Genomic DNA, 26,078 nt, shown 5'->3' with positions numbered 1-26,078 from the left:
CCTTACGAAAGGGAGACGATCGTAAATTTGTCTGTGCCTCTGTGGCCTCTGTTTTCAGCAAGGATTCTGATCACGTTGGATAGCCAATTTTCTACAACGATGATCACAGGGTCTTGAAGTTTTATGTCATCGATCTGGTTACATCTTTACGTACTTATGCAGTATCTGTTCAGTAATTATATATCGGTGTGGTAATGTTTTATACACTCATGAGCCCTAACTTTTAGGCCACCATGGCCACACACGATCCCGAAATCACAATAAGTTATTGTTGTCTGTTGTTTGTATGCACCGACCCATACACCAATCATTATATTATTTTCGATCATTCGACCAAAAACGTGTTTTTTTTTTAACATGTCAAATATCTCTACTTCCTCTAATCTCAGCCAACTGCCAAGTGTAGTAAGACTGAAGAGTCAGTTTGACTAGTAACCAAAGGTATTCATTCATGCCAAAGGCTCATCAAATTTCATGCAACTATGAAGTAGTATTCATATTGTAGGAGTGGCCTTACGCCGTCGGGTAAAAACAAACCAGCTGTAGACATCAGTCACAGATGTGGATAAGGCAGTATCATGATGGGAATATTTATAGGCTTGCGATTATTGACTGTAAATATTAACGTGGAAGGTAGAGAAAATTGGGGTCAGCCGCTTTCTGCCATTTGAGGAATAACATGATTGTTTAATTAATGGTGTTACCAAAGTGTCAATGGAACTAGGCAATAATGTATTATTAACATAAAAGCGGCAAGTGATATATCGTCTATATTTGGTGTCTGAGCTTTCTTACTCTTTCTGATGGTGAATGGAAGTTAGTTGGAATAATGTACTGAAGTGTATTTATAAGCCTTGTAGATTTACACAGAGATACTGTAGTTTAATACAGTTTAATTAAACAAAAGTGTTATAATACCGGAAACAGATATTTCGGCTTCGAAATTACGTACTGGGACGGTTTGTGAGCTAGAATTGTGTCATATAAGTGCTTAGCCAGTGAATAATTATTTCTTTCCCCACAGATTTTATGCGGCTATCTAAGGTATCCTTTGTCTTGTTTTTAAGTGACGATTCTGTACAGCTGAAACATATACATGTGTTAGCTAAAGAAAATATTAGTAGTACGTTCCTTACCACGTCCTTAGTACTGTATGTCTATATGTCACTCTCAAACTAGCTAGGATGGTAGCATGTATGTACCGGAAATTATTTTTTCTTCTACGCGTTCTGGAGGCACACCTGGTGTAATATTTTGCTCGTGTGTGTGTGTGTGTGTGTGTGTGTGTGTGTGTGTGTGTGTGTTCTTACCTAATTGTTCTTACCTAATTGTATCTTTACAGGAATGAGTCAAGCTCGTACTGTCCCGTGTCTTAAACCATATTTATCGTACATATCCTTAAATTTGTGAATTGTTTTGGCACACACTATTTCATTCGGTAGTGCATTCCATTGATCAATTGCTCTGTTTGGGAAACTGAATTTCCTTACGTCTTTATCACCTCTCTTCTTATGCAGTTTTTTGCAGTGTCCTCTTGCTGATGCTTCTCCATATGTTAAGTAATCATTTATGTCTATTTTCTCCTTTCCTGATATGCACTTATATAGCATTATCATGTCACCTCTTTTCCTTCTCTCCTGTAGTGTTGGTAGATTCAGTTTATTTAGTCTTTCTTCGTAGCTTAGGTCCCTTAAGCTTGGTATCCATCTTGTAGCGGCCCTTTGAACTTTTTCAATCTTGTCTATATGCTTTTTGAGATGAGGACTCCAGACTATTGATGCATATTCCAGGGTTGGTCTAATGAATGATGTTATTATCCTTCTTAGCATGTCTTCATTTATGTATGTGAATGCTATTCTCATATTTGCAAGCAGTGTATACATGTTCCGTACCTTCTCGCTGATGTGGTCAGCCGGAGATAGTCTGTTATTGATAATCACACCTAGGTCTTTCTCTCTTTCTGATGTGTATAGGGTTTTATTTCCTAACTTATAATCCCAATCAGGTCTTTTTCCACTTTTACCAAACTTGATTACATGACACTTGTCCACATTGAATTCCATTTGCCATGTACTACTCCATTCATGAAGTTTATTTAATTCTTCTTGTAGCTCCCTACAAGAGTCTGTGCTAGTAATTCTCCTTTGTATTTTTGCATCATCTGCAAACATATTCAGATAGCTCTCATTTCCAGTGTTACTGTTTATATCATTTATGTACACTAAAAACATGATTGGTGCCAGCACCGAACCCTGTGGTACTCCACTAGTCACTTCTTTCCATGATGAGTAGTTTCCTCTTAGTACTGTCCTCATTTCTCTTTTTATGAGAAAGTCTTGCATCCAACAAAACAGTTTGCCTCGAATTCCTCCTTGATGGTACAGCTTCCATAAAAGTCTTTGGTGTGGTACTGTGTCAAAAGCTTTCTTGAAATCTAAATAGATACTGTCCACCCATCCTTCCCTTTCCTGTATTGTGTTTGTTACTCTGCCATAGTAGCTCAACAGATTAGTAACACATGATTTTCCTTTTCTGAAACCAAACTGTCTTTCTGTTATCATACTGTGTTCTTCTAGATGATTTACCCAAGCTTTTCTTATAAGTTTTTCTAATACCTTGCTTACAACACTGGTCATTGCTACTGGTCGGTAGTTGAGAGGATTTTGTCTATTTCCTTTCTTGAATAAGGGGACTATATTTGCTTTTTTCCAAATATCAGGTAGTTTCCCTTGACTCAAGGATTTCTTGAAAATTAAAAATAATTGTTTACTTAACTCCTTTGCACATTCTCGTAACACCCAACATGAAATTTCATCAGGACCACTTGCTTTTCCTCTGTCTAATCAACTTAACTCCTCCTGTATTACTTTTTCTGCTATTTGTATATCTGGTAGTATGTGTGGACATGCGTGTTCCACATAGTCCCTCTCAAAATTTTTTTCTTCTGTAAAAACTAATTGGAAATTCTTATTTAGTGCTTCACAAATATCTTTCTCTTGTGTATAAGTGATTCCGTCGTCCGTAATGGATTGTATTATATCTTTTACTTTGGTTTTGCTTCTGATATAGCTGTAAAACAGCTTTGGTTGATCACTACTTTTATTTATTATATCCTCCTCAAACTGTTTTTGGGCTTCCCTCCTTATTCTTGTATAGTCGTTTCTTGCCTGTTTGTAATTATTATACACCCTTTCACTATTGTGTCTTCTGTATCTATTCCACAACAAATCTCTTCTTTCTTTTGATTTTTTACATTCCGTATTGAACCATTTCTGTATTTTCTTATCTGCTTCTTTGTGCTGTGGGATGTACTTCTGGACTCCTATTTCATAAAATTCACAAAATTTTTTATATACAGCATTTAAATCTTGTCCTCTAAGCTCATTTTCCCAATCAACTTCTAAGAAATACTTCTTTAGGTCTTGATAATTTCCCTTTTTATAGTTTAGGCTCTTTTTGTAACTGTCATTGCTGTTTACTATGTCATATGCTATCCTGAAGTTATAATTTAGTACTGCATGATCGCTTTTGCCGAGTGGAGGGTGATATATTAAACTGTCAATGTCATTTTCTTGCCTAGTAAATATTAGATCAAGCACTGAAGGTACATCAAGTCCTCTTTTTCTAGTGGTTTCCCTCACATGTTGCGTTAAGAAAAACTCTTGTACGAGATCCAGGAGCTTTTGGTCCCAACAGCTTTCTTGGCTATTTATATCTAGAGTATTCCAATTTATATTTGTATTGAAGTCCCCAGTTAGTATAATTCTTTCCGATTTCTCTTCCATTTTATGTAGCAAGGATCTTATACTCTGAATTGTACTCTCTGCCAGGTCCTCATATTCGTCTCTTTCCCATGTGTTTGATCTGGGTGGCATATACAAATTGGCTACAATTACTTTACCTTCAGATGTGTCGATCTCTACTGCAATCAGTTCTACTTGTGATGGTATATCTAGGTTTATTTCCGTGACTTTCAGATTTTTCTTAGTTAATATTATAATTCCTCCTCCTTTTTTTAAATTTCTGTCTCTTCTCCATATATTGTATTCCTCTAAGTTTAGTATGTCATTGGATATCCTTGGTGTTAATTTTGTCTCAGTTAGGCATATTATTTGTGGTTCATTTTCTCTGACATAATCATTCATCTCTAGTAATTTAGATACCATTACATCCTCATTTGAGTACATCAACTTTATCATCTTGATTATATACTTGTCATGACATGGTTCTACTAACTTCCTCCTTTTTCTTCCATCCTGTTTGTGTACCACTTTCGTACCTGCAATCCTATTACTTTGTAAAAAAATTTCTTCTACTCCTCTTCTGATCTTCCCTCATTTTTTGTTTTTGCTTCCTCCCTTTTCTCTTTCAGTAATTCCAGTTCCTCTTGTGTTAGGCATCTTTTTATCCATACATTTTTGAACTCCTCTTTTTCCATAAGATTCTTTGCATTTTTTAGTATCTCTTCCACAGTGTTTACACTCTGGAAAGTCACCTTTAGAGGTCTTGTCTTGCTTTTCTCGTATTTCCCTAACCTTTTGTGTTCCTCTATGTCTTTACTACAGATTTCCTCTGATACTTCTTTCAGTAAGCTCATTACATTTGCCATCTCCTTTTTGTCTCTAGTGATCTAGTTTTTAATTTCTTCCTCTTCTATACCAGTGATTACTATTGATTTATTTATTTCTACTGAATCTCTGACTAACTTTGGATTGTTTTGGATTATTCTTTTCACTTCCTTTTTAATGCTTTTTTCCTCCTCCCTTGTTTCTAAGTCTTTCTTTACTTTCACCATTTCAGCATACGTGGTTTCTACATCATTTTTGTAGCTTTGCACAGCTTCATTCACCTGTGTTATCTTCTCCTCAATATCACTGCTCTGGTCCATAAGACTGCTTGCTTGTCTAATTGTCTCTGTGTCATTTTTGAACTCTTCCATAACACTCTCGTGATTGACTACTGTACTTCCCATTTCACTCACTTTCTTCCTAAGCGTACTCAATTCCACTGTTAGTTCACTGATGGTTGTGTCTTTCTTATTGGCCTCCCTTCCTAGTTTTTCTATCTCTTCCTTTTGCAAGTGCATTTGCTTATTTCATCAATTTCATTTTGAAAGCCATTTCTAGTTTGTGTACCCGTTCAACCAGTCTATTGTGAGTCTCCACTTCAACCAGTTCTTGGTAGAAATCATCATTTTGCCTTTTACTTTTATCCCTTTTCTTTTCCAAATATGTTTTACTGAAGTATGTATCCATTTTGTAATACTAAATGAACAGAGTATGTACTTACACTTTCCCCGTGTTGCTGTAGTATAAACAAACCCAGCTGACTCAACGCATCGTGGTTCTTTGTTGTTTGACTTTATAAGTCAAACAGTTTTGATTCGATTTTAGCAAAATTTGGGAGAAATATTGAGGGTCAGCTAAGGAGCATATGTATTGTTTTTTTAGTGCAATAGGTCAACATTAAACAGTTTTCATTTGGTGTATACCAAACTTGGTGGAAGGGTTAAGGGTAAGGCAGGAACGAAGGATGTTTTTGAAAACTACCAGTTAAAGATCGCAGACATAGGGCAAAGCCGAAGTTCGCCACATGTGTGAGTGTTTGTAAACAAAATAACCAAAACAGTCTTTATCTGACTTGGACCATACTTGCTGGAAGAGTTAAGGGTCACCCAAAGGATTAGCCTTTTCGTTTTTTTTTTTTTTTTGAACAGTAGGTCAAGTAGGTCAAAGGTCAAGGTCACAGCAAGGTCATCTTAAACAGTTTTGGCTCGATTCAGCCCAAACTTGGTGGAATGGCAGAGGGCAAGGCAAAGATGAAGGTATTCGAGTTGACAACAATCGGAGGGAGGTCAAGAATACATGACAAGGCCAAAGTTCGACCTGTTTGTGTGTGTGTGTGTGTGTGTGTGTGTGTGTGTGTGTGTGTGTGTGTGTGTGTGTGTGAACAAGATAACTCAGTTTTCGAACTGAAGGGGTTAGACATAGCCTTCATTAACCCCTTCACTACTAGAGGTCTGATTTAAATTGAATAAAATCTGGTGACAGTAAAAATGCAAATTTAAAAATACGTCACAGAATTGTAGAGGTTATCTTTCACTTTAATTTTTCCCTATTTTTTTTTAATGCATGAGAATTTCCTTTTTGCTATGCAATTCCTTTTTGTAGTTCTCATTTCCATTATATGTATCACCTGTGATTATTTTGTGAAACCCAACTGTGACAAGTTCATTTTTACCAATGGGAGGCATGAACTTTATGTTTTATTTTCTTACGTGTGAAATAAACTTCGACTGTCAGTCATGTGTAAGGTTCTCTTTGGTTTCAAGATGCATTAAGTACCATACCTGGTCTCAGTCACAAACACAGCCGCTTCAACACAGTGTCCCTGTACACCTTGCATCTTACACTCCAGGTGAAGCATTGGATGAGGGCAGGCCACTTCTGTGGCAGAAAATAGTGTTTCTCGGTCCTACGGCTTGCTTCTCCTTCAAGACCCGTGAAACGCGGCTTGGCGGTTTACTGTATACTAAACTGCCGGTCAATGCTTTGTGTGCTGGCCGGCCACTACCATATACACACAGTCGATGGTTTAGTCAGGCAGAGGCTTCTTTTAAAAAGCCTCCACATCCAAGTATTACATAATGATAGTGGTTTTGAAATGATGAGATATATGTTACTCTGCCCCTGGTACCTGCAGGTGGAGGTGGCTGACCGGAGCCTGGAGAAGCAGTTTGCCACCCAGATAGACCAGCTGTGTGACTTCGGTACTGAGGAGGGCATGACATGGTGTCAGTGGAGCTCACCAGGACCCACTGCTACCTCACGGTCAGTTATTACGCTAGGAATATATTCTAATTTTAAGTACATACTCCTTGAGAACGAAATTACAGCACTGCATCATTCTGTGGGCTCAGTCCTTCAGAATCAGTCATGTACTATATCGCAACTTTTTACATAATAATAATGTAAATTAAAATGGGAGAAACTGGGCATACCAGCTTTCTAGGTAGCAGTGAACCTTTAATCCCTTCTTTTTGATGATGTTTTTCTGTCATTGCCACCTCCGGAGGATTTTTTTCTTATTTTCGGGGGATCGCTTTGAAATGAAGGGATATTGTAAGTCATATCCAGTCTCTTCGCTGGAAAACCCGTTCCTAAACTGAACGATTGTCAGGAGGTGCATTAGTGTAATAATAATAATAATAATAATAATAATAATAATAAAATAATAATAATGATGATGATGATGATGATGATGATGATAATCGCCGGGTTGGTGGGGTTAACTGGCATTTTCTTTCTGTAATTTATTTGGGACTTGAATGAAAAGTGTCAGAACGGCGACTTATCACGGGAGCTTACTGTGTATTGCTGTTAAGGAAAGAAATCACAATACTGCAGTTGTATTCATTATTTCCTACGTACTGTAAAATACCTGACACAAACTATACCAAGATTCTGTTTATTCATGAAAGCATTTTTGAGGTTGCTGTATGAAACGTCGGGCTATAACCTGTGTGTATGTCAGGTCTGGTGAGGGCAGGATGGCTCGTTCTTGGACCTTATCAACGGGTCTCAACGCTTTGTGGGTGGGTGGCCCCCTCAACGACACCACCGGAGACAGCAGAGGTGGGTGGAGGCAGATACATTGATGATTTAAGGAAGTTCAGATGTACAGCAAATGTGTGTCAATACAGAATTCGTATATGGCTTATAAAAGGGAAATTCGTTTACTTATTATGGCTGCTTGAATTATTAATGTAACCTGTTTTCCCCCCTTCAACGTCCCCAGGAGGGTATGCCTTCCATGAGACCTCCAGTACCCCCAGCAGGCAAGCAGAGCCGGCCGTCATGGAATCCAGTGTCCAGGGTCCTACCGGAGCTGCTGGTATGCTTCCGTATCATTGCATTTTTAATCACTGATCTACTATAGCCAGCTTGTTTTTTCCCTGACGAACTTGTCCACTTACACAGCTTCAATACCAAATCGTCGTTGCATGAAATTCGATGACTTTAAGTTATTAGTTAGGATCAAGTCTGCTTGGTTACTAGTAAAATCAGCCTCCAGCCAGACCACACATGGCTGTCAACTGAGCTGAAAGGGGTTAGTGATATTCACGAGGTTAGCAACCTATTCCAGACTAGAATTACACTCGGCCAAGACTCGACTCAACCACACCTACTCATACTCCCTTACTTTTATTCCATCATCTGTAGCTTTAATAATTTCTGTTGATGGGTTATAGTTGCAGGTGTTGAGTTACAGTGAGGTAGTATGGGCAGGGGTGGAAGGGTATTAGTCGTAAAGTGTAATTTTCATCTGGAATGGGCGTTGACCCACCAGTTTCTTAGTTAATGGTGATCACTACATTATTACTCATAGCTCCGTTAGTTAATTCATCTATCACTGTCTTAATTTACAAACTTTAGTAGAAGTTCACACAAATAACTAAATTCCTCCCTCTTTTGTCAGCTTTTGTTACCCAGTCATTGCCCTTCCATCAGTACGAGTATAACCACGCATTGACCCTTTCAGTACGATCACGTATTTTTAAATTTATCAGGCTACCACTAGACAATCTGATTAAATATAAGAGCGCCCACACACGGTGAAGGAGTTTAATGAAGCCTACCAGTCAGAAAGTCTCTCCTAATTTAAATAAAATCATCTGGCAGCAGAGAAAAAAGGAACAGGTCATCGAATTGAAGGGATGCTCTAATGTACACTCCCTTCCTCCTCCTCCAGGGAAGTGTCTCAAGTTCTGGTACAGCGTGTCTGGCCTGAGCGCCAATGTGCTGCGAGTGCGGGTGAGGGGAACACAACCAGAGGCGGGGGCGCGCAGTGTCTCCCCTCCCGAAGTGGTCATCTGGGAGACGCGGGACCAGACTCGCGGCGACTGGAGGGAGGCCCAGGCGCTGTACACCTTTACCGGCAACCATACTGTGAGTCAGCCGGCAGAAGAGAGAGTGAGTGAGTGAGTGTGTGTGTATGTGTGTGTGTATGTGCGTGCGTGCGTGCGTACGTGCGCAGATGACTACAGTTGTGTTTTTAAATGTTCTAAACTGGGTCAGTAGTATCTTTTGAAAATGAGATTAACTCCCTCACTACAGCGAATTATTTATTAGTAGAAGTTTATCTGTTTGTTTGTCTGTCTGTTGTAAGGGGTCCAAGAGGGTGACTTTTTACAAGGAAATTGATGGTGTGATTCAAAGTTGCTAAAGTGGCGCCCCAGACGGCCAAAAGTAGAAATACCCATGTCAACACAGTGGAGCTTGGTGGCCAGTTACCGTAGAGTTTTTAATTTCCTCTTTCAACCATAACAATATTACAACTTTTATACCAAATCAGCATGGTGGAAGTACATTAACAGGTGGGTAGGGTGGTAGGCAGATGGGTTGGGTGGTTGGATGGACGGGTGGGTAGAGTAGGTGAACGAGGTGGATGGGCTGGGCAGGGTTTGGAGGATGGGTGGGTGTGGTGAGTGGGCAGGTTTAGGTGAATGGGTGAGTGTGGCGGAGCAGGGTGGGGCAGCGTGGGTGGGCAGGACTGGTGGGAAGGTGGGTGGGTGAGTGTGTGAGTGTGGGTGAGGGGGCTGATGCTTAGGTATGGTAGTTGGTTGATTGGGTGGGCAGGGTGGGATGGATGGGTGGGTGAGTAGTCGTTAAATAGGTCCATGGGGATTAGGTCCATGAAGTGAATAGGTCCTTGGTAGGAATATGCCTTTGGGAAATATATTCCTGGGAAAATGGACCCAGGCAAGGTCCAGTGAGTAAAATGGGACCCCGGGAGTCTTCATTCACAGAAGGGTGGGCCCCCCAGCGTCCCAGGCAGTGCCAGTATGCACGGTCATATTTTTTTTTACCTGGGCAACGCGTAGCTTTTATAGCTTTGTTATGCTACTACCACACAGTTCTCTTCAGAAGGGGAGAAATTTCTCAGAGTGAAGAAGTTACATGTAGCGTCCATTTTCCTGTTCATCACTAATGGACAGTCCTAAGCCCCAATAAAAAAAATCGTCCAGAGGTTGTTAGAATAGAATTTAAAAGGTGTCATTGGATTGAAGAGACTAAAGTTACTACAGATTTTGGAAAATGTAGTTAAAAAATAAGAGAATACATATGAAGTAAAGAAATTCTAAGATGAAGCCGAAAACCCAGTATTAAGAATGGACTTTCTGCATCTCACTCCGCATTGCTTCTCCCTCTCACTTACAGCTGGTGTTGGAGGCAGTCCCGGCAGCAGGGGCGGACCCATTCAATGTGTTCCGTGGTCACATAGCAGTGGACGACCTGGGCACGCGGCCTGGACAGGAATGTATTGGTCTGTGTTCCTTCGAGGGTGGCATGTGTGACTGGAACAATGCTCGCACCGATGACTTTGACTGGCTTCTGGTGAGTTGCACAGATGTTGGCCTTAATCATCATCACCGTCATCATCATCATCATCAGTCATCACCACCACCACCACCGCCACATGGAAGTCTTATATTCTGCCTATTGATTCACTGGTTAGTGAATTCACAGTAATATTACTATTACACATCAGTCTATTCATCCATTATCTAATATTTTATTGCCCCATCTGGAGTCTGGGACGATGCTTCTGAGTTCTTTTTATTTGTCCAACTCTGGGCATATGCTTAAGAACCTGTTCACTGATGCCCAGCAGTCCTCCTATGTACCATGCACCGCTGCATTTCACCACTTCGGCGCCAACACCCACCGTCCACACTCGTATTGAATGAATTCTATGGGTGTCTTACACAAGAGTGGTATATTGGTATTAGCGGGAGGGTGTTTTTACGACATATCGGTGGGTCTTATGGTAGATCAATAAAGTCTGCTTTAAAGAAATTCAAATCCATAAACTGTTTCCTGTCCCATCCGGGATTCGAACCCGCGTCCATTGGAAGGGCAGGCCTCCCCTCTACTGACATCTTGACATTTGATATTACTGTTACACAAGGTGGTAGGTGCGGGCACTCATTAGTTACATACTCGATTTAGTACTACCTTCAGGTCACTCTCCATTCTGCTCTGAGTGACAAACCAAATGGTTTCTTGTAATCATGACACCATTTACTATCTTGAATGGTAAACACAACCAACAAATGGATGCCTGGTGGTTCAGTACGTAAGGCTCAGTAACCATATGTGGTCCTCATGGGTCTACAGTAAGTCTGAAGGATGATTAGGGTTAATTGCTCGCATAAAGTCGCTCAAGGGAAAGTCACTGATAATCTTTGTCTTGAATGTCTGGATCCATATGCTACTGATAAAAAGTAGTACAAGACTGGCTTGTGAATGGATGGATGGATGGTTTGGCTGGGCACTTTGATTTGCATGCTTGATAGGAAGGTGGCTAGTTCCTTCTTGTCACTGTCGTGCACATTTAGTCAAAATGCTTTGTACTGTCAAAGGATGTGCTTGTGTTTGTTGCAGCTAGTTAGTTCGTAAGGGTGGCTGCTTCTTGTTAAAACCATCAAAAGTAAGGGAAATAGATTTTAAAAGGTGTTGGTAGTTCGATGTTTGGTTTAAGATCCATGTTAATCAGGTAGGAATCTAGGGTTAATATTCTTTGGGATTAGTTATTCCATGATATTGGATGGTGTTCAGGGCAGACATTGTCCCTTGTAATGATGAATTATTGGGTGATCTGCGTGGCTTGAGTATTAGGACGATGACTGTTTTCTCCGAAATACCGGTGTTTTGGTTGTGGGTCTAGGAGACGTTGCAGCCTCATATTTGTTATGCTTTTCACTATACTTTCTCTATTCATGTCATTAAAACTTGCATGTGTACCTTCCTTTTTAATTTCCACCACTTTCTCAGCCCTCATGGCTTCAAAACAAACAAATCTTCCTTGCTCTGTGGGTATAGTACCACTTCTTTCTCACCCTTCATGCCTTATCAGTCCTTATACCTGCCTTAGTTTTCTTTTCTCCTCCCATCTTATTTCTTCTGTGCTTTCATGGCCTCTTCAGCCTGCATCCCTTTATCCCCTGAAGCCGGTAACGTATTTATATTTTATTCTTGTTACTTTTTGATGATTCTATTTCACGTATGGAAGGCTTCTCACACTGAAATGATTATTGAAGGTTGTCTAACTCCACCATCCACAAAGTTTCCCTTGAGTTTGATAAAAATCCTCTGGAGGTAACAAGAACATATGAAATGTGTCGCTGGATTTAAGGAGATAATCGTTTCAGTCTGATGATATCTTTTTCGTTTTATTCTAGCTACCAACAGCCAGTTTAATTCGACTCTGGAGAGACATTTCGAAGTTGGATATAGTTGTCGTCAGACTCTTCAGTACTGTACTGAGATTAATAACATGATATGATGATAGAAAGAACAGCTTTTTACTTACTTCCGTGGCAGAAGGAATTAACTTCTTATTATCTTGTTATTCTCCATGGTCCCACTTTTTCAGTAAGGTTCCTTTTAGGAAGAGAAGAGATTTGGTCAAGATGGTGTAATAGGAGAAACAGAAAACAGCGATAAGGCTGTAATACAACTGTGTGATGTATTGAAACTCACTTCACTCCCTCTCTCACATCCCTCCTTCCCTTGTGGTAGGGGCGAGGGACCCAGAACCCCATCACCGGCCCTCCTCGTGACCACAGCAGCTCCCGAGGTGACGCTCTGGGTGGAGCCTATGTTTTCATCGACTCCAGCTTCCCCAGGCGCCCCGGAGACGTCGCCAGGCTGGAGAGCATAGAGTTCCAGGAGACAGGTCAGAGCGAGGGAATGGCCAGAATTTTTCCATCCGGTTTGGGGGCGTCTTTCTAATTGTATTCTTGCCATTTTCTGACGATTATGTTCAGATTAAGAGAGACCTTTTATACTGAAGGGGAGTACGCACAGCCTTAATAACACCAGTTGTTGAATAAAATCATTGGCCAGCAACAAGAATAAAATAAATAGGATGTAACCAAGCTTCAAGGGGAATGACTGATATGCTAAATGCACGAATGAATTGTATGAAGCTCAGAGGAGACTGTGGGAGAGAGGTGAGTGATGGATTAGAAGTGAGACTGACTGTAAAAGCTTGTGTGTGGAAGATGAGTAACAGGATACAAGAGTTTCAATAAAGTGAGTTATTTTCTAGATGTGTGGTTATTGAAGATTGCGTTCAACTGACGCATTACATCACATTTGAATAAGCTATAGAATGTATGAGGGCAGGCTCACTTTCTATACTCAATCTACTGTACTTTATGTCCAAGTCAGTACTGGAATTTGAAATGCTACCACTTCCTCTTAACCACATCACTCTGATACATTCTTCTTACTTTCTTGTTCCTTTCAGACGCTTAAATTCAGCTTAGGAGAGACTCTATGAATGGGTGGGGATGGATATAGACATCACGAATCTGTTCAGTACAAGAAGTCTTATCTAATATGTGCAAGGAGCAAGAATACAATAAATAATAAGTCACGAGATTCAAAACATTAAGATCACAGCCCATAATGATGTATAAAGCCAACATATAACCTATTTTCTGTGGCCAAGTGCAGACCCCAACAACCCGCCCTGCATGAGGTTCCACACGTACATGTCTGGCGGCGGGGTGGGTCGACTGGCGGTGCTGCTGCAGGATGTGGTCACACGGCGGGAGCGGGTTCTGTGGACCATCAGTGGTAACAGGGGCTCACGCTGGGTCATGGGTCAGCTTCCACTCTCATCATCCACACCATTTAAGGTAGTTCATATCCGGCATTTCTGTTTCCTGTTTAAATATTTATGATCTTAAGGTAGTTCATATCCTACACTCCTGTTTCGTGTTTAGATAATCATATTTTTGGTCCTTCGTGATGAGAGACCATAGAATCAGATACCTTTAAAGCCAGAAGTAATACATATGAAGTGTCTTTAAATCCTACTTATTGCTATTTATCAGTGAGGATTTGGTACAGTGGCGAGATAAATGGTCAGGATAATGATGATAATGATAATGATGATGAATTCTGAGACACTGAGAAGAAAATAATTATGGAGGTTTTAGTCTATTGTGCCAGAAAAATAATCATGTTAAGTTCATTCTTCCTGATCCCAGCTCTCTGTTCCCTTCATGTCCATCCATATTTCCACGATACCCTTTGCCCACTCAGTTCCCAACACCCACATTTCTCCCTCCCTGTGCAGGTGGTGTTTGAGGGTTCAGTGGGAAAACCAAGGCTGGGAGACATCGCTCTAGACGACATAACCATAATCTCAGGACCCTGTGCTAGTGAGTTATGTTTATCTCCTATATAATGTCCCCTATAGTCTGTCATGTGCATTACTGTGATTCAAGGGTAGTCAAGCATTCCTTTCTTGGTTGAAACAGTTTTCATATATCAGTTTTGGTGTCCTGAAATACATGCTGGGGTGTCGTTCATCTCCTTCTCTCAGGGTTGAATCCTCAAGACGTGACTAGATATATGTGGGTAAATTAATACCACCAAGGATGGAGGCCAGTCACCTGCTCAGAAATGATATGGATGATTATAATGTCCTAGCCTCAGGTCCCTACCCGTTGAAAGAGGTAATATGGTACTGATTGTTACCGTTTTGGGTACTTTACCTTACAGATAAGTTGCTTATGGAATATGAAGTACATTTGTTTAATAATCTGCCTTTATTTTGCTGTACTGGCATATTTTTCTTTCAGACCTTTAACTGGTTTGAATACACTTTGATAGTTTGTTCGGGAGTAGGATAATCCCAACTAATCATAGGCTTTTTAATATACGTTCGGATTTTAATGCTTTGGCCAGGATGCCTGTGCTGTTTTAATAGGACATCTAGTGAATCTTTTCAGTTTGAACATATTTCTATACTTGTTATTGACTTGTTGCAACTCCAGATTTATTTGTGTGTGAACCCGGCAAACTGCAGGCTGAGATTGCCAGATGCAGTTCGTCATCCTCTTACAGATGACAGGGAATGAGTTGAGACGTTTGTATAAATGGGCAGCAGAGCCGCCCAACTACAGTATATCGCTATCACCACAGGAAGGCGTTCCTTACCTGCACCTTCCTGTATTCTAAAAGTTGTATTGATTATTATTTTTTGTTTGCGATAGGTGGAGCAGTTTATCATCCATTCATCTGTTGCAGTGCTACCTGTAGGTGCCACGACACTGTGACAAGCCAAATAGCATCCTATATACATGACGCTATTGCCCTTGGGTGGTTAACCATAGACCTTCTCCGTAGGGTGAGAATACTGACCTGTATTACCAAAAGTGAGAAGTAGGTTAAAAGGGAGGTGGTTTTAGAGACCAGAAATTTCTTTGTCCTCTTGAGTCTAAACCGTTCCTGGAAATTTTCAGACAGCCTCGGATCTGGGTCCTGTGCCTGCCCAGGTTCCAGTAAAGCTAGGCAGACTCTTAGGGCTTTGTGGAATGTGATAGGTCTGAATGAAAACTAAAACACTGGCAGTAGTGGCCCATAATAGTCTCAGTCCAAGGGCTGGTTGGGTTTTATTACTCACACAATGCCACCAAGAGGACGACATTCATAGAAATATAAAATACATTTTTTTTCTTTTTAAGATGTGTCCCGTTAAACCGAGTAAGCTGCTTAATGGTTCTCTTATATTTCCACTATATTTTTGGATTCTGTCTCATCTCATCCCTTAGGTAGGAATCATGGTTGGGATGGTAATGATGAATTGATGGTGATGGTATTTGGATTATTTATGAAGGGTGAAACATAATTTCTTGTAGGTTCATGTAAGACCTCCCTTGTAGACATCTTAAACTTTGGCTTGATTTCCTCGTCACCTCTACTCCTCATTATATCCTCTCTCACATTTCCTCTCACTCTATTTTACCTTACTTGTCTCTCACCATGCCGTCCCTCACCTTTCCTCCTCACACCTTCCCTCACCATACCCTCCCTCACCTCTCCCTTTCACCATACCCCCTTATCACTCCAGATCATGCCCTCCCTCAACTCTCCCCACTATATCCTGCCTCAGCTCCACTGTCACGAATCAAATTCGCGACATTTCCCTTTTGTGAGAAGCCACGAACTATTAGTGGAAAACTCACTGTGTATCGTTCAGTTAACCGCTCATTCGGACGGAAGCTTTGTGAAATCAATTTTTCATTGTCATACGTCATCGTCTCTGTGTGAGACATTAGCGCTTCCACTGAGCGATTTGTTTTGGGCGCGTTTCGCTCACTCGACCGTTAAAAAATGCGGCCTAGTGCTCCCCTTTTCTTTCCCACGACTTACTCAGTCAAGTGTTTGCTCTGACGGAGAGAGGTCCTGTGCTCCAGAAGTGAGAGGTCAACCCAAGCTCCACTAGAATCACAGTTATCCAGTGCTCCCACCTTGGTGATACACAGCATTCATCGATCAGTATTTCTTTTTGTATTTTCCCAGTTTTAAGAGCTTAGTTAAGGTGTTTTTCCTAGGCGTAAGAATTTAGCTCGAGTGAGTGAGTGAGTGAGTGCGATCTCATTAATTTGATTTTGAATTGTAACGTTAAATTTATTTTGTAATCAATAAAATTAACAGTTCTTTTTCTTGAGCTTAATGTAAAGTAAACTCTTGTTTCATTTCTCCGCAGTTAAGCTTATTTCTATTATAGCTCCTAGCTTGCATAAACGTTTGCCTTTCATAACTGGTACTTAGGCCAGTCTTGTGTATTAAACTTAAAATCCGTTGTGCCTCCTAGGAGTTAAGCATCAGCAAGAACCTGATACTATTGTTAGTATTAGTTATTTATTGTCAGGGGTGAAGTAACTTTCTCCAGAGGCTACAGTACTAATAAACAGCAATTGAGTGATTAGTCTCTGCTGTGTACTGTCGAGAAAGTTTATAAATTCTCGTTTTTAGAGAATCGTTGTTTGATTTAGCAAGACAATCATTGTCCCTGCTCTTTAATATTATTGAATATTATTATCAATTAAATAATATATAGCATTTATTTTAAAAACACCGTGATATTTAAAAAAAAAACCGTGACATCCCCATTATACTCTCCTTCATCTCTTCTCGCTATACACTCCTACATCTCTTGCCAGTATGCCCTTCCTCATCTCTCCACACTGTGCCCTCCTTCAGCTCTCCCGGGTTACCCTCCCTACCTCACCCTGTGACTGTGCCTTCCTTCCCTATGCTCCCCCTCACCCCCTTACTTCCCCATCAGCTCTGCCCACTGTAGCAGCTCCTCCTACCTCCGGGGACTGCACTTTCGAGGATGATACGTGTGGGTGGAGCAACGTAGTCCCCCGCCAGCGCATTGACAACCTGGATTTCCTACGCATCAAGGCCTCCGACCGCTCCTTCCCTCCTACTGACCACACCACATCCGCACAACACGGTAACCACAGTTTACCATACGTCGTTTTTGGTTTGGGCAGGCTCAAGTAGAATAGCCTTGAAGCTCGACTTGATGCAATAGACTGTAATACTAGATTTTAAGAATTGGGCTAGCCTCTGCCCTCGAATTCAGCGCCTTTTGCTTGATTACTCCAGACTTGGTAATTATGGTACACTGTTACAAGAGTAGTACATTAAAAAAAAACGTTCCTAAGAGCTTATAAATGTATAAAGAAAATTGAGAGTTAAGTTTAGGGTTTTATTCTAGAACTTGCTACAGATTTCCTTTTACCTGTTCCAGTTCCTCTTCATATTAGCTACCTCCATGTTATTCTCGCCATCAGTTTTGCATGTTTGTATTCCTTTCTACCTCCAGGGCTTTCATAATTATAGTCTTTTCACCTGTTTCTTCTTCATTTGTACTGTTCAGTTCTCTGGGGTTCTCTTCATCCTGCGTATCTTTCATCTTTTCCTACCTTTCATCCTTTTTTTACGCTTGTACTATTGCGGACAGGAGTTCTTAACCACCCTCGTCTAGCCATCCTGTGTATGTGGCAGCGTCGCATTCACGAGCACAGAAGTTGCCTTCGATGCATTTCTGTCCAAAAATATTCCTTCAGCTTTGGGCTTGTACTAATGGATAAAGCAATAGTAATATTTACTTCGAAGGTTTGACTCTGATAACACGAATATATCATACTGATTATTTAATAACTTGTTTCTCGTATAGAGCCAAGCAAGTGATAAATATGTATATTTGGTTCCACTCCACGACTTCCTGTAGGTCTGAACCAGCGAACATAGAGTGAACAAGTTCGAAGCATTCATTTGTTAACAGGAGAGAGAGAGAGAGAGAGAGAGAGAGAGAGAGAGAGAGAGAGAGAGAGAGAGAGAGAGAAAGTAGTGGATGCCCGTGAATTTTAGATAAATGAGGTGGAGAAATGAGGTGCTCAACACAGTTAAACAAGGATTTTTCCTTTCGTTTCGGTTGACTTTCTATGCTTAAATGGCTAAATGAAGGTAAATTATGAAATATAATAACTGGATGACGAAGTGGTAATAGGGTCTGGCTAATGTTGTTTGGTGCAAGGTGTGCAGTGGTAAGCCTAATTCCAGGCAACGGTCGCTGTTAAAAGTTGGATGTTTTAGATCCCAGTTATTTTAAATATTTCCATGTATGTTTACAGTACGTGTATGCCCCTATGGACCTATTTTCACCCCATGAATATTTTTATCAATGGACATTTTCACCACTCGGAGCACAATCCCCCATGGACCTATTTTCCTAAGACTTTTTTTTTTTTTTTCAAAGACGCCTACTTCCCTACGTAACCTATTTTTCCCCGACCTAATTTTCCCCATTGATGTATTTTCTCCCCATGGACCAATTTTTCCGTAGACCTTGAATCTCTCTATGAATGCAGGTTTCCTACATGGTCGTATACCCATGGATGTATTTGTCACAATGAACCTATTTTCCCCATAAACCTGTTATCCGACGTGGTTATATCACCCACTGATGCGTGCAGTTGAAACACAGACCTCCTAACCAACAGACGTATTGCTCGATGGACCTGTTGTAACTCACTGGATATATATACCTACTTTAGCATGATTCCAGAATAATATCCCCTGTGGACCGATTTTCCCAACTCGGACATTAACTCAATTCACCTAATCCCAGTGGCCTGTTTTCCCATAATCCGTCCATCCACCTACACACCCACCCATCAACGCACATATCCACAACCTTCCTCAATACAGTATGTCTCAAAAGCAGGACGACACAAACCCGTCTCTTGCCTTGTCCTACAGGTAGCCCCACCACCCACCTCACTTAAACAATGCACGAACCCCGCTCCACCCCACTTAACCAGCCCAACAACCCTTTCCCTCCCTCTCGCCCACTCACTCCACCTAGTCCGCCTGTGAAACAACCAGCCTACACTAACCAATCCACCCACCCAGTTACCAACCTACCAATCCGCATATCATGCTCCACAAGTCAGATGACTCTCAATTCAACACACACACACACACACACACACACACACACACACACACAGAGGCGGGGTGGATTTCCTTACACGAAAGATGAGTCTCACCGCTTAACTCAGTCTGTCGATAGAAAATAGTACCGGGTACTCTTTACAGGGAGTTTGCCAGGCCATAGATAAGGGGCTTCATTCCGGCTACATACACATGATTTTATGCGATATGAGTAAATATGGTGCTCAAGCTAAACAGGGAATTTTTCCTTTCGCTGATGACGAAGGAGTTTATTTATCCCAGGATAACGTCTCACCGGACAAAATGAAAGATGGGTTTTATTCTGGGTAACGCCAGTTGACTTTGTCAAATAATTTGGCAGGCCGCATAACTTCTGTTAGATGCCTTATGTTCGCATTTTTTTCCTCTCTCTGGTGGTTGGCACCTGGAGATTTTTGGCGAACTAATAAGTATTTTTCTCATTAACTGGATATTTCTCTCTGGACAGAGAGGAAAATTACTTTCTTAAGCACAGCTTTTTGTTAAATCAACAGCATTTATCTCCTAATTCATTATTCCAACGAAAGCAATCCGAAATATATATATATATATATATATATATATATATATATATATATATATATATATATATATATATATAATTATATATATAACTATCTATTTATCTATCTATCTATCTATATATATATCCTTATCTATATCTATCTATCTATCTATCTATCTATATATATCTATATATATATATATATATATCTAACTATATATATATATTTATATATATATATCTATATATATCTATCTATATATCTATCTATCTATCTATCTATCTATCTATATATATATATATATATATATATATATATATATATATATATATATATATCACACAGCAAGGCAAGTTTTAGCGACTGATGGAAGAAATACTCACACTGTGTCCTGTTTTCAATGGATTACAGGAATCCAGGGTTTCTCATCCCTTGCATTTCCCTGCGCCAGTCTGCCTCCACCTCATTATTCCAAAATTCACAGGCACCCACCATACACGATCTCTCTCTCTCTCTCTCTCTCTCTCTCTCTCTCTCTCTCTCTCTCTCTCTCCTGTTAACAAATGAATGCTTCGAACTTGTTCACTCTATGTTCGCTGGTTCAGACCTACAGGAAGTCGTGGAGTGGAACCAAGTATACATATTTATCACTTGCTTGGCTCTATACGAGAAACAAGTTATTAAATAATCAGTATGATATATTCGTGTTATCAGAGTCAAGCCTTCAAAGTAAATATTACTATTGCTTTATCCATTAGTACAAGCCCAAAGCTGAAGGAATATTTTTGGACAGAAATGCATCGAAGGCAACTTCTGTGCTCGTGAATGCGACGCTGCCACATACACAAGATGGCTAGACGAGGGTGGTTAAGAACTCCTGTCCGCAATAGTACCTTCCAGTCACTCTTTCCTACCACTGTATCCATGCCTCCTACTGACACAGGGTTCTACATGACCATGGAGAACCCCAACAAGAAGATAGAGGGTGACCGCGCCTGGCTACTCTCACCAGTCATGGAGGGACGGGGTCAAATCAAGTGCCTCTCTTTTTGGTAAGTCGAATTAGTTTGCTTCATTTGGTAGCAGAATCAGAAATATAATTATCCTCAATATACGATGTTTAGTCAACTTTACGTGATATAATACTAAGACAGCTGATAGAAGAGTACAGTACTTGAAATTGTACGCCTTGACGATTGAAGTTATATTTTCCCTATTAGTTCTTTCATGAATACCATTGTCCATTTTTGATGGCTAATTGTCCGGCAGTTATGCAGCTAACCTTTATGTGGCATGACAGGTATGCGGTCAGTGAATGTATTTGTTTCAGTAATTATTTTTATTTATTTTTCCTTTGTCATCCATACATTGGTGAAATCCAGTCCATAACAACAATATCTGTAGGCGCATTTTGTTGAAATTTGAACCCAACAAATCCCATTTTGCATTTTTTTTTTAAAGATTGTGTAGGCGTTTGCTATATTATGTCCTCGTCACAGTTATATGAAATAGCCAACACATAGTCTAGTCAGGTATTTGCCAGCTTTATTACTCTATTGGTAACCCTTTACTTGTAGGATGATGCTGTAGATCAGGATACGTTGATGGGAAATGCGTTTTGTCAGGGCAGGAACAATACTGTTTTCTCAGTGATTAAGGTTCACAGTAAAACACATATGAGTGGAGCAGGATCAGTTGTTTTGAATTCTTTTGCCGTGAGTCAGGTACTGTACTGGTGTCTCAGAAATTACCGGTAACAGTCGGCTGGAGCATATCAATCAGCCGTGCTTCATTTTAAACGAATCTCATGGTATAACTGATGCTTTCTATGCACTGGGGGTACATCAGGTCCCCAAACCAGCAAGTTTCTTTTCAACAGTTGCTGGAAATTGTTGAGAAAAAAGAAATCTGAGGTGTGTAATATGATCTTTAACAAACCGTGCAAGACAACATTGACTCTTCGTACTTGTGGCTGGATGTTTCTTGCTTGGAATAAAGATTATGCAGTGAGTTGCCATACTTGCAGCCATTTCACTCTCATGGTAGTACCTCCCAGGGTTGATAATAGCCATCCATCGACTACCTACAGTAATCCCATTTACTACTGTTTTCATATATGAGTAAGTATCAGTGGACATTAAGAGGTGGCATTGCTCCTTCGTGGAACTCTGGACATCAAGTGAATTGCATATGGCAGCTGTTAAACACCAGGATACATTCCACTGGGTATGCATAAAGGTAACTTAGCTGCTAATTCACATCATATTTACAAAGGTTTGTGGTAATAAGAAAAGTTTTGTAAGAAATGTTGCTTGTCTATCCTCTCATTTGGTGGTTCCATGGGTGTAGTGTTTCTTGGCATAAAAGCTGAGAGTTGGTGAGACTCAAGGTCTTTGAAGCACTAAATATAATGGTTCTGATACAACTCAAGTTCTGGTTTTTTCTCAGCATTGTGGTGTTACGGGACAAGACATTTCTGAAGAAAGGACGGTGTAAGATTTGTTGGCAGACGGTGAACAGTAGATTATTTTAGTGTTTAGTAAGAAATTTCCCAAATAATGCGTCAGGCGTTGCCTTTTTGATGAAAAAAAACAAAAAATCTGTACTGCTTCATTCCTGTATACTGAAGTAAAACGAGCAAAGTTCTGTTGTATCAAACATCCTCTCATTTATCAAGTTTCCATTTTTTTACCATAACTCTCTTTTCAGCCCAGTATGCCAGTCAGTTACCCTTCATAGACACATTGCCATTACTATTTTATTTTTCATGCTTTTTTCTACTTTCTGTATGATATACCAGTAAAGTGCGCTTTATGAGCGCGTGACGAGCGAGCGAGCGACATGTTATCACAGTTCCCTCTGATATAAAAGTATAGGCGGAATCTCCGATGTTTAATTGCTAGAGCTGATGCCAGAAAAACAGTGTTACGACGCAAACTTTTTTTTAATTTGATTTCATAACTGAGGCATTCACGTATTACAGCCGAACACTCCTATGGAAAACTCAAGTTTCCAAGGGGTTCCCACGCCTTTGTGGGTGAGTTTTTAGTTTATAAAAAAATTAATTGAATAGATGAATCGCATGCAGAAAGAATTTCAACTCTGCTTCACATAGGAGCGAAGTTATTAGCTTCAGCTTAGTGTGATGGTTGGTTCAGGCTGGGTCGGGCTGGGACGCTTATTTCCAAACTTAACTGAGAGTAAACATAGCTTGCTTGCCCGTAATAATTTCTACCCCTTAGCATCAAATCCTTATCCATAGGTGGTCATCCACTCTCTCTCCCTCCTTAATAACAGTTTGTAATCATCTCAGAATACATGACACTGCCAGTTACAGTATACCCCAATCCTTATACAGGTACATGATGTTTGAGCCCCTGGATGAACTGGACCCCAGCCTTGGTTCACTGGCGGCATTCTTAATGCGAGAGGACACAGGAGATTCCAGTCCCCTTGACCTGCCTCCCTCCCTTGATGTGCCTTCCTCCCTGGTCCTTACCCCACTTTGGTCCCTGCACAACTTCCAGGGGCTGGCATGGTACTTTGCTCAGGCACCCTTCAGAGCTGACGATGATTTCCAGGTTAGTTTTTATGTTTGATATGTTTTATAAAACTTTGGTTTGATGCTGGCACCACTGTGTCTCAGACTCAGCTACAATTGGGTAAGTACTGGTAAAGACCCGTGTGGAATGTAACTGAGTTGTTCCTTGGTGTGTACACCATTGTCATCATATTTTTCTTTCAAACAGTGCGATCACGAAGGCTAAAAATAGTCATACGAATGGTCTAACACTTGGTTGTAACACAGTATATTAGAAATATTTGGAGAAGAATGAAGAACAAAAACGTTAGAACAACTAATCTCTTATTAAAGGATCCCTTTGAGGATCCTAGATATCCAGACCATGGGTGGGTCCAGGGTTACGTGACCACATTAATGATGATTTCGGCCACAGGAGAGTACCATTTACCCCAAACAATGTTTCACATGAAAGATCCTCCGGACATATTACTACATGGCTGCCTTCTACCGAACTGCACCACCTATAGACACTAACTCCTACCAACGCACCCCTGCGGGACGTCATAGGTAGGAAACTAGGGAACATATGGTGGCCCAGTCATCAAGTACAACCCTCCTCCACACCATCCGTTTGTATTTATGCTGCAGCACTGTGCTAACTGCAATTTCTTCCGAAAATTACCTTGTCTTTTACTCGTCTTCATTACGATATAAAAACAGGCTAGCAACTTTTTCTTGTTACTAGCATAGGAAAGATTGCTTTTCATAATGGAAATCTTAAATATAAAAATTGTCCTTTCTATCATGAATTAAAACAAGTTGAAGATGATTTTTTTTTTTTTTTTTTTTAATGCCAAGGAAGGCGGGTGCACTCTGTAACCTGCGCCTGGGGTGTAAAGTGAAGCCTAACATTTGTATGGCTTCATTAGACTGATAGCTTGGAGAGGAAGAACGGATAAGGAAAGAAGGGGGAAGGGGAGAAGTCATTACTTAGTCTCTATTTACCGCTGAATTTCTCTTTTTTCATTTTTTTTTTTCAATAAATATTTTATTGCTGTTTGCTTTATCAATCTGTCGATCTCTCTCTCTCTCTCTCTCTCTCTCTGTATATATATATATATATATATATATATATATATTCTTGGGGGCGCCTCACGTACCATCAATAATCACACCTGACACGGCAAAACGTGGACGAGAACATCGAAATAGTCGACTGAGAACAAGACCCTCGCAATCTGTTGTTTCTAGAGGGAATCTACATTATCACCAAACAACCTACAATAAATACGCGAGTCGAAGATTTCCAAATCCTACCGTCATCAAAACGCCACATAGGCTTAGCCAATGAAGTAGCCAATGAGCGACCAGCTTAGCTGATCAGCTCCGCCCACCAGTATCCACCTGATTCACCTTGATCGTATATAAGCAGCCACCTACGACACACCACACATACACATTCACTCTTAATCTCCCTTCAGTTCCCCCTTTTTCTGTACGTCATTCATTCATTCATTCAGAACCGTCAGATCCAGCCTGAAGATGGAACAAGCTAGTTCCGAAACGTCACTGCTCTTTGGGGAACTCCTGAAGAAACTCCAGGAAGACCATCGAAAAATTGTACGTCAAATAGAAACCGCACATAAGAAAATCAGTAAAGGAGATTGTGCCATAGCCTTAAACCTCCTACGCCTCCAAGAAAATATCCTGCCTGGCTACACCAGCATATATATGTTTATTCGTATAACGTCCTGTCCTCAATGCAGACATCATATTCAGTGCTAATTAGTCTTTCTTTATATGATTAGTTTGGTCCTTTATATTGTCACAGATTATCTTCGAGGGGACTTGGGGTTCATCAGAGAGTTCCGGCACCATAGCTATTGATGATGTTAGCATCTTTGAAGGCAACTGTCCCAGTAAGTTTACCCTTATTAATATTGTAATAATGAACGAATGAATTAATGAAGGACTTCATAATTCACTGTGGAATTTAACACAAGTACAATATAATGCTGTAAGATGTACTTCTTTTTAACAGGCTATTGTACTGCTGTGTACAGTACTGGGACCATTACACAATTTTGCAGTCAAATGTGTTTGTCAATATTTTCATGTTTATTGTACAAAGGAAAGTTATTCTCAATCATACTTTCTGTATTGCAGTAATTATAATCTGGTGAATTTGCACATGATCTTATAAGATGATAAAATTACACAGGATCTGAGCAGACTGTTTCCATCCTCCCTGAGTGCTATGTCACACTTTCCTTGCATTCACCTTTTTTCACGTCCTTTCTTCAATACATTGTCCTATATGTGAGTGTGACCTCTCCCGCAGCTCTGCCAGAAGCTGCCATGGTACGAGCTGGCGACTGTACCTTCACTCGGGGCTCGTGTGGCTGGCTGAACCTCACCTCAGACCCAGACTTCACATGGGTGTCCGCCTCACCTTCACGCCGCCCTGCCAGCATGCTTGATCACACATATGGTGCTTTAGGTGGGTAACTAAATAATGAATGCTTGTATGTTAGGGTCGGAACTGATGATGTGGCTCTATTAGTGGGTGACGGTTACCTTGTTCCGTTGATTTTTTTTTAGTAGATTTTTTTTTTTTCCTTGGAGAGTTCAGTAAAAAGTAGTACGTAGTTGTCTACCATCAACCAAAAAAGT

The 26,078-nt window shown here is 40.4% G+C and overlaps 1 protein-coding gene across 1 annotated transcript in view; it reads left to right on the top strand.

The window, feature by feature from the left end:
* Positions 1 to 26,078, top strand: part of LOC145413609 (MAM and LDL-receptor class A domain-containing protein 1-like) — a 106,595-nt gene that overhangs the window by 60,882 nt on the left and 19,635 nt on the right. Inside the window, exons 2-14 of the mRNA XM_080283264.1 lie at positions 6,703 to 6,830; positions 7,534 to 7,634; positions 7,798 to 7,893; positions 8,752 to 8,948; positions 10,221 to 10,397; positions 12,585 to 12,741; positions 13,527 to 13,711; positions 14,155 to 14,239; positions 17,155 to 17,328; positions 20,826 to 20,934; positions 23,241 to 23,463; positions 25,237 to 25,324; positions 25,747 to 25,905. Of these exons, the coding sequence (XP_080139390.1) occupies positions 6,703 to 6,830; positions 7,534 to 7,634; positions 7,798 to 7,893; positions 8,752 to 8,948; positions 10,221 to 10,397; positions 12,585 to 12,741; positions 13,527 to 13,711; positions 14,155 to 14,239; positions 17,155 to 17,328; positions 20,826 to 20,934; positions 23,241 to 23,463; positions 25,237 to 25,324; positions 25,747 to 25,905 (1,879 nt within the window). The remainder of the gene's footprint in view (positions 1 to 6,702; positions 6,831 to 7,533; positions 7,635 to 7,797; positions 7,894 to 8,751; positions 8,949 to 10,220; positions 10,398 to 12,584; positions 12,742 to 13,526; positions 13,712 to 14,154; positions 14,240 to 17,154; positions 17,329 to 20,825; positions 20,935 to 23,240; positions 23,464 to 25,236; positions 25,325 to 25,746; positions 25,906 to 26,078) is intronic.

This window comes from Coenobita brevimanus, chromosome 97, assembly GCF_032717465.1.
Source record: "Coenobita brevimanus isolate Jiangsu-jjx chromosome 97, ASM3271746v2, whole genome shotgun sequence".
In the NCBI taxonomy this organism is placed as follows: Eukaryota; Metazoa; Arthropoda; class Malacostraca; order Decapoda; family Coenobitidae; genus Coenobita; species Coenobita brevimanus.
Note: the sequence above shows the minus strand (reverse complement) of the source record. Positions and strands in the feature narration are given on the sequence as shown.